This window comes from Temnothorax curvispinosus, unplaced genomic scaffold (assembly GCF_003070985.1).
Source record: "Temnothorax curvispinosus isolate PA1 unplaced genomic scaffold, ASM307098v1 QBEX01010681.1, whole genome shotgun sequence".
Taxonomy (NCBI): domain Eukaryota; kingdom Metazoa; phylum Arthropoda; class Insecta; order Hymenoptera; family Formicidae; genus Temnothorax; species Temnothorax curvispinosus.
Genome location: NW_020220461.1, coordinates 280,792 through 299,490, shown reverse-complemented (window position 1 = coordinate 299,490; position 18,699 = coordinate 280,792). Strand labels below are relative to the sequence as shown.

Below are 18,699 nucleotides of genomic sequence, written 5' to 3'. Positions count from 1 at the left end.
AGAATATTTTTTGCCGCGAATTTCTGTATTCTAAAAAACGAAATTTTCGTTACAGTCATATTTGCTGTTCGTTGTTTCAAGTATCACATTATATATTCGTTGAATGTATTATCCTTATATTTTTAAATGATTTCATTGAACATTCCAAACGTTTGACACTTACATGATATCTTAAACGAGTAGTTTTATAATACGGGATTTATGCTTCCAACCGTTTATTTAACTCTTATTTTTGTACTTTCTTTAACTTGTTTAGTAAATTCTAATTATCCGCCTTTTTCCAGTCTCTCACTGTTCTTATTTAGCCATTTCACTATTAATATTGCAGTAATTTGCTCAAAAACTGCACGATGCACTAAATGTTCCATTTAGTCAGAGATTATTTTTAACGTATACGATGTTTGAACTAATACGTGTTTTAATAGATTTTTTTCTAAGGCTACTAAAATAAGATATCCTCTCCGAGTAATCTATTTTAATATAATTGCATTAAAGAGGAAATAACCATTAAAACTGCATCACTTCGCGATTCTTCGCTTTTCGCTCGCTTTTAATTATCTCCCTCCTTTACCTTCTCTTCTCTTTCTTTTTTTCTTTGTTTTCTTTTATATATTTACTTAGTGTCATAACATATATTTTTGATTTTATTTGTAAACTTAATTGTATATAAATATATATCTTCTGCTTTGAGGCTACTCACCACAAGCTACAATAATAAATTTCTTAATTCATTCACTCACTCATTCATTCATTCACTTAGTCATATACATTCATTCATTCATTTTTTTACTGAAGAAACGTTACTCGCTCAGTATAAAAAGTTCACAGAACGTGTCTACTTGCTGAAAGCAAATAAAGTTTCGCATTTATTCTTTATCTTCTAACAACACCACCAATTAAAGCTGTGATTCTTGATGATTCTTAACAGTTTGTTAATTGGTCTTTTTAAAGAGTCCCTTCTTACGGAATTAACTGTTTGACGTTCGCGAAACTCGCGCGATAAAATCTCACCGCTATCGATTGCTCAAGAGGCTTCAAAAGGACCGATCGCGTTTATTCACGTGCGCGTAAGGGGAACGTCCGATGATATTCAAATCATCGTGGTTTCCAGAACGCGCGACGATCGAAATTCAGAACTTCCCGCATACGCTCGCTCCTCTCGCAATCCGAATCCACCGCTGGCAGAATTTACCTTAGTCGAGGCGCTCATAAGGGAGTGTAGCTGGGTCGCGTTTAGAAGTGGTATCTCGACAAAACGAGGACTTCCCTCCCAATCCTGTGTAAACCCCGCCCGCGATAGGAAGTCGAGCTCCCGTTTTCCTCTTACGGAAACGGATCCTGACCTTTCGTGACCTGAAATTGACGATCTTTAAGAAATCTCTAATGTCTTTTATTATATATCGTCTCCGTCCTGTCTCGCATATAACCAAATTATATCGCGATATTAAACTCGTTCTACTATTCTATACAACTTTCGGAAATTTCTGAGCAGAATTAATAGGCTGAACTTTTTGACGGTTAAGATCCTGAAGAATTTGATTCATTTTATCTCCATACATACTCATCTTTCACTGGTATTTCTGGATCTATGCGTGTGAGAAAGTGTTCTACGTGAATAACCACGGGTCTAGAGAATCTCTCAGTGTTTTTAGGTTTTCGAGCTTGCGTCACGTGAAGGAGGACCCCCGGGAACGTGGGGGTCCCTCACGTGCGTACTCGGTTTTGTGGTTGTCGTTTCGCCTCGTCCGGAACGAGGACGGAAGAGAAAGAGAACGGAGAGGATCGGCGGGCTCCGCCGCCGATTCGCTCCGTAGAGACTTTTCAGGGAAACGTGGGAGGAACTCCAGTCAAGAGAATCGCCGTGAGAAGCTTTTAATCTGCCGAGAGATTTGGACTTTCGCCAGCGGACAGCGTGACTCCGTGACTGTGTACGTGTGTACGTGGAGCGGCGACGCTCGCGCGGAAACGCGGCGCACACGGTGTATGTACGCGCCGACCGTGATTGCGCGAGGAGAATGTAATTAGTGACGGGACGTTGCCGTGTTGATCCTTCGTAGTGGTCGTCGCTCGGTACCGCCGCCGCACCGGCCTGTGCCCGTCGCCCGGAACGGTATCCCAGACTGTTTCTAAACGCCGTCCACGGACCGTGCCTGTGTCGGTTATCCCGTCTGAAGAAAGGGAATCTTCTCTAGAACGTTCACGCGTGATTGAGCTCGGCGCTTAAGTGGAGAGGTATGAATATACTTGGATCGAGGACGCGTTATTGCGTCGAACAAGAAAAACTGAGTCGCGCAAGAGTATCGTCTATATATTTAGGCTTACAATTAGATTAAATTGTAGGTTTAAATTTTTTGGAGCGAGTACAAAAATTCTACAATATTGCATAATAATGAAATAGAAGTTAGGTTGAGAAGGGTGAGAATGAGAAAGATATAGTTAAAAATAAAAAGGAACTTGCGACGAGTTTATAATAGTACAAAGAGATACTGTTGATTGAATTCGCGCTACGTTTTAAATGCATGAGGATTATACTTGCGTTTTATACATGGGAATATAAATAGACAAAAGAACATTATCCAATGGATGCCAAGGTTCTGTAGTCTATAAATCAAGTCGAGGTGAGCAAACGAAAATTAGATCAAACGTGTCTTTTTGAATAAGCCAGTGAGATTGGTGCTGTTCTTAAGGATCAACAGTTTAAAACTCGACATTCGTATCATAATATTAGCATTAGCTTTGAAGCCAACGCTATTCTACGATGACTTCGCAATAGTTCCACTTGGGTTCTTTTGTCTGGGAAGGGCCCATCTAAACAAGGCAAGAATCAAGGCAAGAATTCTTTTCCGTCGCAGGTAACGCGTCCTTGCGTTCTTTAAAAGACAACCTTACATGCGCCCGACGGCTTTTCATTGTGCCCAGAAGACACAAGGTGTCGAAGGAATCGCAAGGTGTAGACAGATTCCAATTTACGCACTCGTGCCGATTTCACAAAACGAATTATTTCGGCAACGTTTTGGGGGTATTTATCGATCATGTTTTATTTGCGATCTGCGGTATCGCGGTATCTCGCGGCTTATTCCTCACGGGACGTTTTCGCTTGAGGAGTGCTTCAACGTTCATTTGAGAATGCCTCGGCTTTCAAGCTTGCTGATCAAGATAGATGATCCACTTTCGCGGTGCGTGCGATTCACAACGAGCGACGGCGAGTCGCCGATCGACGGATCGATCGATCGCTCGTATCGATTCGCCATGAGGCGTTTCTCATTGAATTAATGCCGAATTTTTGGCCGCCGTCATCAAAGCGGTCCTGATTGCTGAGCTCCGCGCGCGTATGGGCACCACAGTTGATTGGGATCATTGTAGGGGGCATTTTATGCACCGAGAGCATGCACCGCGGTTCCAACTTGAATACCGAATCAGGGAGGCCGAAGGAGAGGAACAGAGAAGGAGAGACAGGCGGAACGAGAGAATGAGAGGCGCGGGGTAGTGGGGCTTACCGGTTCCCGAGGCTGTGCACCGTAACAGTAGAAGGCTGCCCCCTTCCCTTCTCCTGCCTCTCTTCCTTGTTCCCCGTCCGTTTTAATAATCCTCGACCCCCTTAGAGCAACCCGAACAAGGATAGAACACAGCTGGTCCCCCTATTTGCCTCGTGCCCGGTGTTAAGGGGTACCGCCCCCTACCGCGCACTCGGTCTCGCTCGCTCCTGCTTGCCGCCGATAATCTCTCGCTCTTCCGCGCGCGCGCGCGCGCGCGTCCGACTTCTGCTTTCTCTGAATAATCGGAATTCTAAAGGAGCGTTCCGTGACGTCGCGCTTCGCATCGGCTTCGCGGCGATTCCTTTTCTCCTCTCCCTCGACGATACTTGAAACGAAACGCGCGATTTCCGTGAGGTTTCTTCCCGGTTTTAACCGGCGAACGAAACGCCTACTGTTCTAGGCGTTATACCTCGCGATTTCGCCGATTCCTTTGTGCGCTCGCGCTCACGCTCCGAGACCGTTCTACGTCCCTTTTTCTCGTCTTTTGTTTCCTCTCTCCTACCAGACCACCACCGCTTGAGCGTGAAGTCACCCTGAAAGTCTGTCGTTTCAAGCGACGCGGGGCGGAGAAGAGGATAGAGATTAAGGCAACTTCGGGCGTGCATCGACTATTCTTTCGCAGTTTGTGTGCGGGATGTATACTTTCTCGGAATAGCTAAGTGGTGTTCCTTCCCAGGTCGGAAGCATTGCAATGAATTCTCAAAAGTGTCAAGACCCTCCGCGCGTACCGTATCTCGAAGTTTAGGCGGAAGACAAGGTTAGTCACGCAACAATGTCGAATTTCAATAGTCATCTCAAGCTTGTCCTTTTCATTGTTGTTATTGAAGTGGCACGCCGCAATGGTTACCTAGTAACTGCAAGTCCTACCACGAATTAACAAATTATTTATCGTATAATGGGAATTTCTATCGCCTGGCAAGAATGCTACATAAAATTCTTCTCCATTTAAAACTGTCTTTATTCGATATAAAGTACTAAGTCGGGAAATTTTAATATAATAGGAGAAAAGCGTGGCAAAGAGAGCACTAATCCTTCTGATCTTAAGCTAAGTATTCTTTTGGAATTACTGTCTTCGATTCTCGTGGACTCCAAGAAATATTTCCATGTGAATCCGCGAGTGATGAGGAAAGTCTCGAGTTCAGTTACAAGCGTAATCGCGACGGTCCGTTTCTCCGGGTTCTCTCAAGGACCGAGGTTCTGCGCAGACTTACACGATGCGCGTTGAATAATTCAGCGCTAATACTCGCAAAACTAAAGAAAAAGCAGATAACGAACGACCACATCATGCCGAACCTTCAAACTCGGGACTCAAAATTAGTTACGGTGTAAGATTTGCGACGTTAAAGCAATCTTTGGAATGTCGCCAGAGGAATCTGTGGTTTTTAAAAAATTCACTTGTAAGACAGAAAAGAAGGTCACAGGGTTACAGTTTAGGTCTTCTTTTCATTTTGTCGAACATCGCTCTTTTTCTCTGCATCGTGTCCAATCTTAGAAAATTCCGGTAGGCGCATAGATACGTCAGGCCTACCGCATGCCACCGTTCCGGTGTGGGCGCCCGCGTGTAGAAAAGACCTTCATGGCTTCAAATTGGCACGGGGACATGTATGAAACGATGAAGGCCCGACGACGGCGAGCGCGATGACGATGAACGACGATTCTGACGGAGAAAACCAGACGTCCCGCGGAGAGGATCGAAAAGGCGGTAGCTAGAAAAAGTAACGGAGAAGGGAGAAAGAGAGGGAGTATATCGCGACATGGGGTCTAGGTAGAGGAAAGAGGCGGCGGATATAGCGTGGAAAAAAGGAGACAAGCGTGCGCGCTTACGGAAGAGAGCATCGGCCGAGCATCGGCTCGAACGGCGTGAGAGGTAGCGTGGCGTGGCTCGGTTCGGCTCGGCTCGGCTCGGCTTGGCGCGGCGCGGCGCGGCGCGGCGCAGCGTGGCGGTCGGAGTAGCGGGACGATGGAGTCAGACGACTGAACGAGAGGTGTCCGCGCCGAGAGACGAGTCACGCTAGAGCGACGAGGATGACGGAGAGGCATAGAGAGCCCGACCGACGAACGGAGAGACGGATAGCGGGGTAGAGTCGGGCTAGTGCGGTGCGGGCGCCCGAGCGAGACCGAGCCGTGCCGAGCCGAGGGCAGGCAAGCAGGCAGAGCCGTTGGCGTAGTAACGCGCCGAGACTCGTATAGAGAGACGAGCCTGCTTGCTGCTTGCCTGCCTCTGCCTGCCTGCCTTGCTCATTGCCCTTCCTCCCCCGACATCCCGCACCCGACCGACCGACCGACCGTTCGTCCGACAGCCCGACTCCGACTCTATCCGTGTGAATGCGCGTCTGTGTTCGCCGCGCCTCTCCGTGCGGTGCCTCTGTCGGTGGCGACTACACGCGAGCGCCCCGGCCTTCGGCGTGTGTGCGCCGCGCGCACGTCCGTGTGCGCGCGTGTGTTAGATGGGGGTCCCGGCCCGGCTCGGCGCTCTCGGCCCGTCCCGTACCGTTCCGTGGAGTATCGCGCCGCGCCGCGCCGCTCGCCACCCGCTATCCACAGCAGTTTCAGCCAGCCCGCCCGCCCGACTGACTGCCAGTGTCCCACCGCACGCCGAACCGTTTGCACTCAGAAGCGATCAGGGAGCCCTTCTCTGCCTCCCTACCCTCTGCCACCCCGCTCGTACGCTCTCTCGTCGGCTCTCCATCGGCACCCCACTTCGCCCTTCTTCGTCACCCACGGTCGCTCTCCCTCGTTTCCCTCGCTGCCGCTCCGACTCTGTCTCCCTTTTTCTCTAGCTTTACACACTCACGCACACACACACGCGCGCAAGTAGTCCTCTCTTTCCCTCTTGAAATTTTCTCCCTCTCCGTCCGTAGCGCGCGGCGTTTCTTTGCATCCCACTCTGTCCCGACGAAGCCTCTCCTCGCCCTCCTCTGCCAGTCGAGTTACATTCGGCGAACGCACGAGCACCGGCTATCGCTCTCTCTCCGTCTCCCATCTCCGTCGGCTCGTTCTCCATCTCGTTTTTCACCCTCTCGCGTCCCGTCCTATCTATCCCTCTCTCACCGACGTGTTTAGCCTCCCGCTTGGTCCCTCCTTCACGCCACTCTACGCTCCCTCCACGTTCCGCTCGCGACTCGGCCGTCCTCGTCTCGCTACCACAGCCAGCTGTCCTGCCTCTCCGTTTTCGACTCCTCTCTCGTCTGTCGGTCCCGCTTCTCCCTCTCGCTCTCGGGAGTAACGCCGGTGTGTACTCCCGCTGTCACCTGATCGCGGGACGCTTTTCGCGGGTGAGATACCGCTCGGCCACCGAGTCAACCCAGTCTGCCGGCGCTCGCTCTTGCTCCGATTCTTCCTTTTCGCTGTCCTTCTCTCTCTCTCTCTCTCTTTCCCCCTCTCTGTTTTTCTCACTTATTCTGTCCGTCTGTCCTCATTCTGTCTCTCTCTTTCTCTCGCTTGCTCTGTCTTTTACTCCTCCTCCCTCCCCACCCCCGCGTAGCCTTCCTCTACTCTTCCACCGCCGCTCTTCCTCCTGCTGGCCGTCGCCGTCGTGGTCTTCCTTTACTCGCCTCGTTGCCGCGCGACGTCAACATCGTCAGGCTGGTGGTTACCCGGTGGAAGACGAGAGCCGAGAAAAAAAGGAAAGCGAAGCACAGAAGAAGTGGCCACCACCGAGCGTCCGACGGCGTTCGTCCACGCGAGACCGGGTTGCGAGAACGATCTCGCGCCTCTTCTTCCTCCTTTCACGGATCTTCGCCGGCACATCGGAGTCGTCCGGGGAGAGAGACAGAGAGAGAGAGAGAAATAGAGAGGGAGGTGACACTTTCGGACAGACACGCGGCACGGATCTCGCACACTCAGTGGACGCGCGCGGTGGACACGAAAGAAGCCCCGCGTTACGTTGCGGATCGGTGACAGTGCCAAGAGAGAGATCTCGTTTTTTTTCCCTCTCTTTTTCCGATCTCCATCCGGACTCTTTGTCCCGAAAGCGACTTCGTGAGCGGAGCGCGGATCTCACGCCGGTCGTTGCCAGTGCATGAGCGATCATGCGTGTGATTTCGATGTGACAGTGTGAAGACGACGATTTTCAAGTGAGTTTCGATCATTACTTTATGATTGTCTGGCTGTTCGCGCGATTTTCTGCGTTTTCTCGGAAATGTTTCAAATTTTGCTCTGTCATTTGCGCGCGACATTTCGTCCGCCGGAAATTATTGTTTAATATTGGTGAACGAAACGTCAACGAAAGAATTCTCGCGGAATTCACTCGTGATATACAAACGTGATCAGTGGAAGATCTGTTGGAAAATGTAAAACATGGTTTTTGCTCTTGTCGATCATCCGTCGAGCTGTCGCGATTGTCGGCGTTTAATCCCCTTCTTATAGTGAATGAGTGATACATGATTTTTTAGTTTATACATCAATCGGCATTTTTATTTATCCATCAAACGATCCACAGTGACAAACTCTAACAACAAAATTGTTCGCGAAACTATTCCAAAGTAGTACGGTTTTGCAACATACCGTATAGACAAGTGCTATAAAGTAATCGATATCTCATGCATATTCCGCATTATCGTCGCATTCCGAAATAAAATTGATACCGAGAAAAATCCCGCGAACGCAGCAACTTCTTTGCCAAAGAAAACCGTCGATCATACGTTCTGTTTCTAATTTTTGCGCGTCATATTCTATCTGGCTCCATCATATCGCGATTTATACATTTAGATTCGCGCGCTGAAAAATCTCTTTGTGACCGGAAAAGGTTGACGCTTCTCGACGACAATCGATCGATCGGCGCGAACGACGGTGGATCGAGAAGACCAAATTCGTATTTTCCGAGTGGACTACGTTTCGTTTGTTTTCTCTGTCCCTCCCTTTTCCTCTCGCGGAACAGAGAGGCAGCTCTCACGTCAAGGAGGGAACGACGAAGGAGAGACAGCGGCGTTCGTCCGCTCCGTTCCGGTGCCCGTTGCGGGCCGGTCGCCACACCCGCCCGTTTGGGAATTCAACTTACTGCCACTTCGGGACTCGAGCGAGGAGAGCGTTCGACGGTTTCTCCGACGGGATCTAACGGGCCGCCGCGCCGCGCCGTTTCGCGAATGGCGCGCCAGTTTCGCGGTGAATGTAATCGGTCGATCCTTCAGGCGGGGTGGTTCTTCTGACAAAAGTTTAACTTTCCCAACCGGATGTGATTTGATTTGGCGGAGAGAATCGTCAGAGCGCGAGCGGTGAGAATACGTCGAGACGTTTGGCGGAGTGTTGTTTTGTCGCGTCTAAGCGCATTACCTCGTCGCGAAATGCCGAGAAAAGTCTCGTTATCGGTTTTCGAAGTGTTATGAGAATGCCGCCCTTTCGATCGCACGCGATTGTTGCGTTTAACGTGGTTCTTTTCACCGGCGGTTTAATTCGACGTAGGCGGACGATGTGGAAAACACGCACACGGGGGGTCGGATTGAAAATCCAAAGCGCTCGTTTGCGGTGCCTCTGTAACGTGTCATTATCGGCGATAGTGCGTCCTGATCCCGCATACGCGGCTCTTTTCTAAAGAGTTTGTTAATGCGTGGCATTTCGCCGCATTATTCGACGCTTCTGTGCGTTAGATGGGAACGTCATTTCTTGCGATAAAACCGCTTTAGCGATAAACTCTCGTTAACGATCAATCCTGCACAGCACATTCTATGGACGCGGCAACATTTAAAGATCGAAACATTTAAGATTTTTGCAGGTTTGTTTTTAACTATTGTTTTTAACTGCGGCGCACGCTATTTATTAAAAAATGATTAGATTCGAAATCGCAAGGTCGGAGAAATTAAACATCAAAGAACGTACGCACCGTACTTGTGCGATTAGTCGCGAAGATACATTACCTCTTGTCTATAATCCTTCTTAGGCAGTGACCCGATTGGATGTAAAGCAACTAATCAAACTATCTCACGGTATAGTCTCGATAGTCTGATGGATGATCGATAAAAGTAGTTAAGGACGGATATAGCTTCTCACATAGCTCTTACGGCGAACGAGATTGCAACAAGACCAGGATACTTGCGCAGATTCGCTTGCATCTCGTGATCGCGTTACGTTGATCCTTCAACGCTTGAAAATAAAACTCGTCGCGTTTATACGAAAGGATTTTCGGCGAGTCCCGCGCGATTACATCTACAGGCGACATTTACCGTGGGTCGCGCTGTTTTTGCGGGATTTTGTGCTCTTCGCGCTAATTATGCGTCTGTTGTAATCTTGTTCCCGTGAACGTTCACCTGAAATTTTACGTAAACTGGCCGCGCGTCGAAAACACGTGTCTGTATATTGATCGTAAATTGCCTCGCCTATCATCGCTTCGACTCCTTCAGCTCTATCGACTTGCGCGAAATTGTCAGGATTGACGCACTTCCGATCGCAATTGCGAAACATTTGCGACCAGATTTTCGCTCGAAATTCGAAACCGCGTCGTGAATTCGGCAATTGGCGAATTCTCATTTATATACTCTCATTTTAATACTGCGGAGTAAACAACTCGTTTTACGACGGTAGAAAGTCTCAACTAGTCGACTCGGTAAGCTAATAAACGCGAGTGTCGTTCCAACTAGCGAATATCTTCATCTTTTTTAGTTTCATCGTCTGAGAGATAAAAATTTTTTTCAAGAGGCAATTGCACGTGCTCCTAACTTGAGTCTCTTTTTTTAACGAGAAAAGAAATGACGTTTTTTCTTCGGTCAAGTGTCGCCGTTTGTCGTGAGTGACATTTGTCGTGAGGCTCAAACGTGTTTCTTGATATCGCTTGCTACTTCGAATAAATTAAGTAGAATAACATGTTTTCTCTTTCTCAAAATGCATATGATATTCGTAATATAGATCGCCAAATTGCGGGAATATACTGCGCACTTTGAGAGACGAAACGAAGATCATATGATCATAGATTGGCTTCTTTCCGAGTTATAAACGTGTTTCATCTACGTCAGAGTTTTGTAAGAATATCTGATAAACTTAGATATGTGAATACTATTTTTTCGTATTATAGACAATATCCGACGTGATATGATGAATTAATTTTATATTACAACACGTTACAGAGAAAATTCGTACGTCGAAGCAAGTTCATAAACTCATAAATCTATATTTGAGTTATGAAATGTTGGTATGTGAAACGCGTATCTCGATGAAAGAAACCATTTCTAACACTTCCTTAAAAAAAAAATAAAAAAAAAATAAAAAAGGAAACAATATTTAATTTAAATGAAACTTCTTTGAAATTTTAGACATATTTTTCTGCGGCGGACAAAGGATGTTTCGCTAGATTTATGATTGTCCGATTTTTTCTCATTCAAAGTTTAGCGACCTTATTTCAGAAATACTCCGTGTATCGTGTGTGTACTTTTACTCGCGATAAAAAAGAAAAAAAAAGAACATTCGGTTCTCTCCGGTTGAAATAACAGCCGCGAATTTGCCGATCAGTAGCCGCCGTTACGAAACCGATTGGCGGGTGGGACAAGGACGAAGGGGTGGAGAACGGGGTGGAGCGGGAGGGCGGTGGTGTCCTGCGCGGGAAACGGATAACCGAAACTGTCGCGTATGCACGCATACAACGGGTGGGCGTACGTGGTAATACAGTGGCCATGCGAGCTTGATTACACATTGCGATCACGAGTGTCCCACGAGCGGGCGGACATAAGGCCTTTTGTCGCATTATAGCCTACGGGCAGGAAGCACGTAGCGTGACACCCGGCCGCTCGGTGTGCGAGTGGCACCCACATTATACGCCGAGTAATATGTACACGAATGGGGAGAGAGAGAGAGAGAGAGAAGGAAAGAGACACAGAAAGCGAGCGAGAGAGAAAGAGAGGACGATATGTACAGAGAGAAGAAGAGAGATGGAGCGACGCGGTAAAGGGGATCGAAGGGGGAGAATCGGCGGGGACGGCAGGGGACGTGCTATAATACTCGGTGGTGGTCCCATGCCACTACGTGACTTGTGTGCGGCTCTAAGCCGAGACATATCGCCGTCCCGGGGCCCCGTTTCTGCCACCTAAAGGAGCGCGCGGATATATCGCGCACCGAGGCCATTATACCGGCTACCGTGCCGGACGGGGACGGTTCGATCGGTCTTATTGAATTTGCTCTCCTTCTCCCCCCCCCCCGGCATTCGCTCGGGACTTTGTCGGGGTTTGTCTCCCGATTGTTCGCCGCGAGTTATCTAAGCGTAGTCCGCCGCTAACCTAATCGGGTCACCCACTCACGAATGCAGGCTCTCGCAGCTTTTTTCACCTCGTCGGGTTTCCGTCCGAAGCGAGCGTTTGCGCGCTACTGCGTTCAACGAAATCGGAATGCGACGAGGTAACTTAATTTTCGACTTCGTGCTTTAGACGCTTATTAAGTTTCCCTCGACACGTTAAAATTTTGCGTTCCGAGAGAAGGCCGGCCGTTCAAGATCCTAGAGTTGCTCTCACGAAGACTTAATCTCAAATTCCAAGACTTAATCCCAAATTCCAAGACTTAATCCCAAACAAGCTTGCATGTAATACAGCTTGATGAGACTTCGATAATTGCTGAATGAATATTTCTGCAAATTATCGATTTGATTAAAAATTGAGTTGCCATTCGATTATCGCTTTTTCAGATTGTTGATATATCTATTGTTATTTACAGATCATGCACGCACGTAGATATTTAACACTATTTTTTTTTGACTCCATTTACCCGGGAATGGTCACGTGGGGTGATTTTTATACCCGTGTTAAAAAAAAATGCTTGGAAGCTCACATCCAGTTTTAATGTGCTTCTCTCATTTTTAAAACATTTTTTTGGTTTCTCTTTATTTTTTCAAAAAATATTGAGTAAATCCACGTACATACTGTTTTCGAATACTAATAAATTATAGAACAATGAAATATATGCAATATATAATTAATAACAATGATTTTAATTGAGGTATAAAAATAATCCCAGATGACTGTTCCCACGTTAAATATGATATTTTTCATTACATGTCACATCATAATTGAAGAAATCATTTTCATATCTTAATACCTACCTTCTAAAAATATATATAATCAGCACAAATAATCCGCCATACTATTTTATCTTTGGTCTTTCTCAATTGATTCTATCTACGAGCTCGCGGTCCGGCGCGGCGGCGTGGATTAAATGCGACTGTGGTAGTTAATAACTGCTTAATCGAGCCGTTAATTAAGGCGCTCCGGGATCACGGCTCTCGAAATAAACCTTTTCGCACGTTTGCGCGATCGTATCTCCGCGACAGGACAATGTCGGTTATCTGGCGATGATATCACCGTGACTTTTCGACCGTATCCAGCCTTCCATTTCGCCTCTCTCCCTCTTTGGCTCACTGTCAATTGAAGGAAATCGCGTACATCGCGACCCGGCCATTATGCCAGCCACCGCGCTAGACGTTTCGATCGGCCTCATTGAATTAGTTTCCGCCAGCGGGCTTGTTTCTCGATTGTCTGGCGTAAACCGCAGAGGTTTGCCATTTTACTCGGGAATCCAGTCGCTCTCGGGTCGACCAGTCGGCTCGCTGATTGACATTCCCGAGGGCGATAATCGCAAAAATAAGAAATCCGTCCCAATGCCAGTTCATCGCGTGACTCTCCTGCCGGGGCATATCGAACGATCCAAGCTGGAGTATTTATTAGGGATATATCTCGGTCTGCATCATTGACATTAGAATAACCAGTCTTTATTATGGATATCTCTTTGTGTCTTATCAGTTTTATGTTGACTTTCAGCGATATTCAGCGATTTTCTTTGTAATAAAAAAATTTCTATGATATTTAATAATTATATAAATCCATTTAAACAATTATTGCGCATATAAAAGATAAATTAATCGTTCTTTTTTTTATACATTTTATTTGTTATGTAGTCTCTGATTACAAATCACAGTCGATTTTATTGATCAATAAAAAAATAACACTGATCGTCGATTATTTTATAAGCTGTTTTTACATAGACAAGTGTGGCCGGTATTCATAGTTATTTAAGACCGTCTTAAGTTCAATCTTAAGATGTCATGAACCAATCACAGAGCCGTATTAGCGTCTTAAGACATTACTTAAGACGATCTTGAAGACTATGAATACCGGCCAAGGTATGAAATAGGATTCGCTATCTTGTTTCTCCCGCTATCTTTAAGAGTTTTAGTGAAGCAGCTATCCCACGTCTATCCCGGCTCAAGTCGTTCTCATTGAATGTCTCCCGCGATTTTCAACAATTTGCGCATTAGCATAGCCCAAAGTTGCATCGATGGAATTGGCTGTCTCCGAGAGATTTCATTTTGATATCCTTTCGCCACGGTGCGGGACGACTCGCCGGTCAGTATTTCGAGGATTATCCTGATATTCTGTGACCCAAGGGGGCTTTAAGTGTCGCCCTCGGGCCGTTAGCGAACTACCCAAGGTGGACAGACAGTCCGATCGAACTTATTGAATTAGCTCCCGCTCTTAGGTACGCGCCGCAATTGCGGATTGTACCGCTCGACCGCGTTTATCCGCACTGTGTACGTGATCTTCGATACACTTGCGGTGATTCCGAACACACATCCCACCTCGCTACACAAATTTACATTCGGCATATGAATATAGGCGAATCGTCACAGTTTTATCTCGGGGATCTCGATCCTAGATAGAACCAGCGAGAGATAAAACGTTCGCCGGAGGGCGTGACATCGAGGGTGCCCGATGCGTAATCTAGGGGTGAGAACCGTGCGAAGGGGTGGCTTCATTTTTAGGTCGTTATATCTCATTATTTTCCGGCCCCACCGCCACCGGTTTTCGCTGCAGGAGGTTGAGAGCAATAGCCGTTCGGTCCTGCATCGGGATATTTTTTTTCTTTTCGAACGACACACACGGTGGTGGTACACAATATTTTAGCCCGATATCGGTCATGCAGATACGCGCGACGCAAAAATGGCCCACGCGCGAAAGGAAGGTCGCGGCGGCTAACCGGTTTCCCCATGTTTAGTACATCGTGTAAGCTGCTGGCTAATTGTGCCAGCGTCGTTGCCTATCCTTAATGTCGCTCTTGCGAAAAGTCCCTATTTCTTCATATGCGGTTAGAGTTGAAACGTGATATCCGCGAAGATGCGCGAGGCTTCTACCTCAGGCGCGAATGATGTACATAAGCGAGAGTAATTGATCCTTCCCTTCCGAGAAAGGTTCTCTTCGCATCGTTTATAACTTTGTAATAACAACGTCTCAGTTGTGCTCTTGAAAATTAAAAAAAAGTACGTATGTGAACCGTTTATCTCAAAAGAGAGCGGCGGGTTTGCAAACGAAATGGATCTAAGCGAGCTAAAAATGCAAAACAACCCTACTCATTCCAGCGAGATTTCTTGCTTGCGTATACGCTATAGCTATAGCTTTCGAAATAAACGACCGCGCTCGCTGGGTGTTAACGGGTCTACGATCCCCCGATGTACAAGCTCGGAAGGAGGCGAGAGCGATCGAATCGCTTAAAACGGAGAGTTTTATTCACAGTGAGAGTTTCACGCGCGCGAGCGAGACGCCACGCCGCGCGTCTATTATCGGACAGAAGGTGGAACTGGTGGAAGGCGACGGCAGTCAATTTCCCGAGTGAATTTCTGCCGCGTATTATATCCCCGAGCAGCTATAATCTACCTCTCCCACTGGCGATAGTCTCCAGCTACTCCAGCTAGTAGTCCATTAGCGGCGCCCTTCGCGCTTTAAACGTTTCCGCCGCTTAATTGCGCATAGCTAATTTTCCTCGTCACATTTCGTCCCTCTTTTGTTTTCAGGGGCGCAGCATCACCTTGCCCGTCGTTTTATCGCCGTTCCTGAAGGAGAGAAACGCCGAGAGGGGTTTCTTGGACGATACTCGCGCGGACCATCGCTGGCCGCGAGTGACTTATTCAATATCGTACGAACATCTCGCGGTGTTACGAGTGATCGTGAATGATCTCTGTGGTGTGATCTTGGTGGTGTGCCCCGAAGTGTGCTGGTCCAGTGTCGATGTACCGGTCGCAGGATAACGGTGAGCAGAACCCCGACACCTAAAACACGCACAACATGGCTAGCGCGACGACGATGGGCCTGCGTCGCAGAGCGCCGGTGAACAACTCGCCGACTCCTTCAAGCCAATCACTGTCCACGAGCGCGTCGTCGTCGAGCAAGCGTTCGAGAAGCGAGAACAACAACAGCCCGTCCCACGGCAATCTGAACTCGATGAATGGCGGCACTCGTGACGAGCCACCGACGAAGAAGTCCCGCGGGACTTCGACGAGCGGAGGGAAAGGCGGTAGCGCCTCCTGCCCCGCCTCCTCAGCATCGTCCTCCGTCTCGACGAACACGAGTATCTCAACCGACAGCCAGATCTCGAAGAGTCGCGGCACTTCCGTCTCGAGATCGGCTACTCAGACCAAATCGTCGTCCACTTCGACGGCTACCAGCACGGCCGCCTCCTCGTCGACGAGCAATATATCGAACAGCTCCGTGCTCTCGACCAGCTGGCCGACCACGTCGAACATGTCGGACGTGCCGTCGTACGCTTCCGTTACCGGGCTGGGCTTGACGGGCGGACAAACGGCCAGCCTGTGCGCCGGAAGCCTCGGCATGCCACCTACGCCGATTCCACCCTACATGTCGACCTCCATGGCGACCTTCGTCGGCAACGCCACGAACCTCAGCAAGAGCTCGTCCGTTTCGTACCTCGACATCTCCAACATGACCGGTGGTTCGTTGACCGCTTCCGGCGCCGCAAGCTCGTTAAACGGCGGATACACGGCGAGCGGTACCGCCACGGTGGACGCGAAGAGCGGAATGGCAATGTCGTATTCGGGAATGTCATCACCGAATGTGAACGGCGGCCCGTACGGCGTGCAAAAGGCGCAAGGCCCGAAAGGGGTTGACGGGACCGCCGCTTCGCCGAGGAAATTTCAAAACGACGCCATGTTCAACGCTTATCAGCCGTGGGTGATCAAGACGTACGGCGATCTCGCCAAGACCAAGACGATCACCATCAAGAAGTACGCCCGTATCTTGAGGACTTTACGGGGCGAGGAAGTGAACAGCGCCGAGAACAGCAAGTTCCGCTTCTGGGTCAAGAGCAAAGGTTTTCACATTGGCCAGCCGGAAGGCTACGACGCGAAAGCGGCCGACAGGATTATCGGGCGTCACGCTGTCACGAGTCCGGGTCTGGATCCGCCGCTCTACGTGCCCACGCAGCTGCCGCACAACAAGGTGAGTACGTCCAAGCGGATTAGCCTGGCCTCCTGTAAGCGCGAGAGACGCGTCCCTCAGGTAAAACCCACGAGGGACCGAAAGGATTAAGTTAGCGGGCGTTTGCGGGAGGCATCGAGATATAATCTCTCATCTCGATCGAGTCGGCGCGATTTAACCGATAAACGAAGCGCGACCAATAAGCTCCACGTCGGAATGCGTCGTGGTTGCTTTCGCTTTTGTCGAGCTTATTTAGCTTGAAATATAGAGACGCGGATGAAATTAAACAGATTTTTCACGCCTCTCAAGTTTTTACTTTTACCGTAGTGTCTGTACCGGAGGCCAAGATTGACACATTAATGCGTCAAACGTTCTTCCGGTATTTCTTATACTTTCCAAGCGATATTTTCAAAGAAGACGATCAGAAAAGGTACGGTTATAATATAATTTTACTGTACCACGCGCTAACCGTACGCGGAGAACGGTAATAACGTCGCGACGAAACTGTCCTATATACAGCCCGTAAATTCTACTTTCTTATCCTTATTCCTGGAAAATTGACTTTCGAGCTTCTATATCCACGCAGATTGGTCGTTTTGCACGCGGCGACCCACTGTGCAGAGGAGAACTTACCGCGGCGGCCCACTGAAACGCGGGGTTTATTGGTCGGTCGGATTTATCTCCATGGCGAGTGGAAAAACCACGAGAGATCTCGGGCGCGGCACGCTTGAGGAGTAAGAGAGAAAAAGGGAGGGAAAAAGTGAGAAAGAGAGGGAAAGAGATCTCGTCGTGTGCAGATAAGGCGGTCGTTTAATTGCGTCTAATTATGTATATACGCGCGTGCAGAGCGGTGCGGCCAGTGGCCGACGCCGCCGCCGCCGCCTCATCCGTCGACGCTCTCCGTCGGTGCAACGGCGCTTCGATCCAGTTTCCGGAGCTTTGCCAAGCCCGGAGTGAGAGAGATAGAAAGGGAGAGAATGAGGGAGATAGAGAGGGACCGTTTGCACGGCGTCGTTCGCCTCTTCGGTCGGTAACACTTCCGCGATTTTCTATCCGCGTCTTCTCGCCACGGAATTCGACAAAACGAAACCCACGAGAGTTTTTCTCTCTCTCTCTCTCTCTCTCTCTCTCGCTTTCGTTTCGTTCTCAGGCTTCCTCGTATACGTCTGATACGCTACTTTAAGGCCGTCCGATAACGTGCTAAATTACTCACGGCGAATTCGATTGGATGCACTAGGCGCGCTCCGCAGCAGATTAAAGCCTGTCGTACGCTATAATATATCTGGGTTTAAAAGCGCGATGCCAAACACCTGGATTAACGAAACGCCGAGCGTGTATTCTCTCAAACAATGCGACAGATTGCACTCTCGTGGTCCGACTCGCTTATGTACCGTGCCTTTACGTCGATTTGTGTACGACAGCCTTTAACGTGCGCCAGTGCGCACTACCGCATCCAACCGAATTCGCTATTACACAGCACCACGTCATCATGCACACCCTATCGAGCCTGCGCTGGATATATTCCGGGGAATATCCTGCGATTTACTCGCGCCGGAATGTCTTGATTAAACTGGTCATGAGGTTACAGATAACCTCGGTAAACGGAGCGATAATCTAATCTGCAAAATTGATTTATATTTTCGGTGGATGAAATTGACTGATTTGGATACGGCCGACGTTTTCAAAATGCTTGCTGAACGAAAACTTATCGCTATAATTTTATCCCTATATCCTTATATTGTTGAGAAACGCTCGTGTCGCGAGCGCTCGCTCTCTCGTCACTATCGTTTCTTCTATCAGAGCTAAGTACACGATGCCGTTATCATTCGTATATCTGTGAGAGGTGTAGAACAGTGAGACGCTCTCTCGCAGCGTATACTTTTTCCCCGTTGCTCAATTACATTTCACTCTATCGCGAGAGAGGCGGACGCTTTCTACACAGTACTATCTAACGTAGCGTACGTCACGTAACTCGACCACCAATCTCA

The 18,699-nt window shown here is 48.5% G+C and overlaps 1 protein-coding gene across 2 annotated transcripts in view; it reads left to right on the top strand.

Annotated features, from left to right (window-relative positions):
* Positions 1-18,699, top strand: part of LOC112460629 (serine-rich adhesin for platelets-like) — a 117,119-nt gene that overhangs the window by 63,716 nt on the left and 34,704 nt on the right. The window contains exons 1-2 of one of the 2 annotated variants that reach the window (XM_025025414.1): positions 6,043-7,612; positions 15,292-16,732. In XM_025025414.1, the coding sequence (XP_024881182.1) occupies positions 15,563-16,732 (1,170 nt within the window). In that variant the 5' untranslated portion in view covers positions 6,043-7,612; positions 15,292-15,562. Of the gene's footprint in view, positions 1-6,042; positions 7,613-15,291; positions 16,733-18,699 lie in introns of those variants that run through there. The other variant, XM_025025415.1, reaches the window with a different exon arrangement.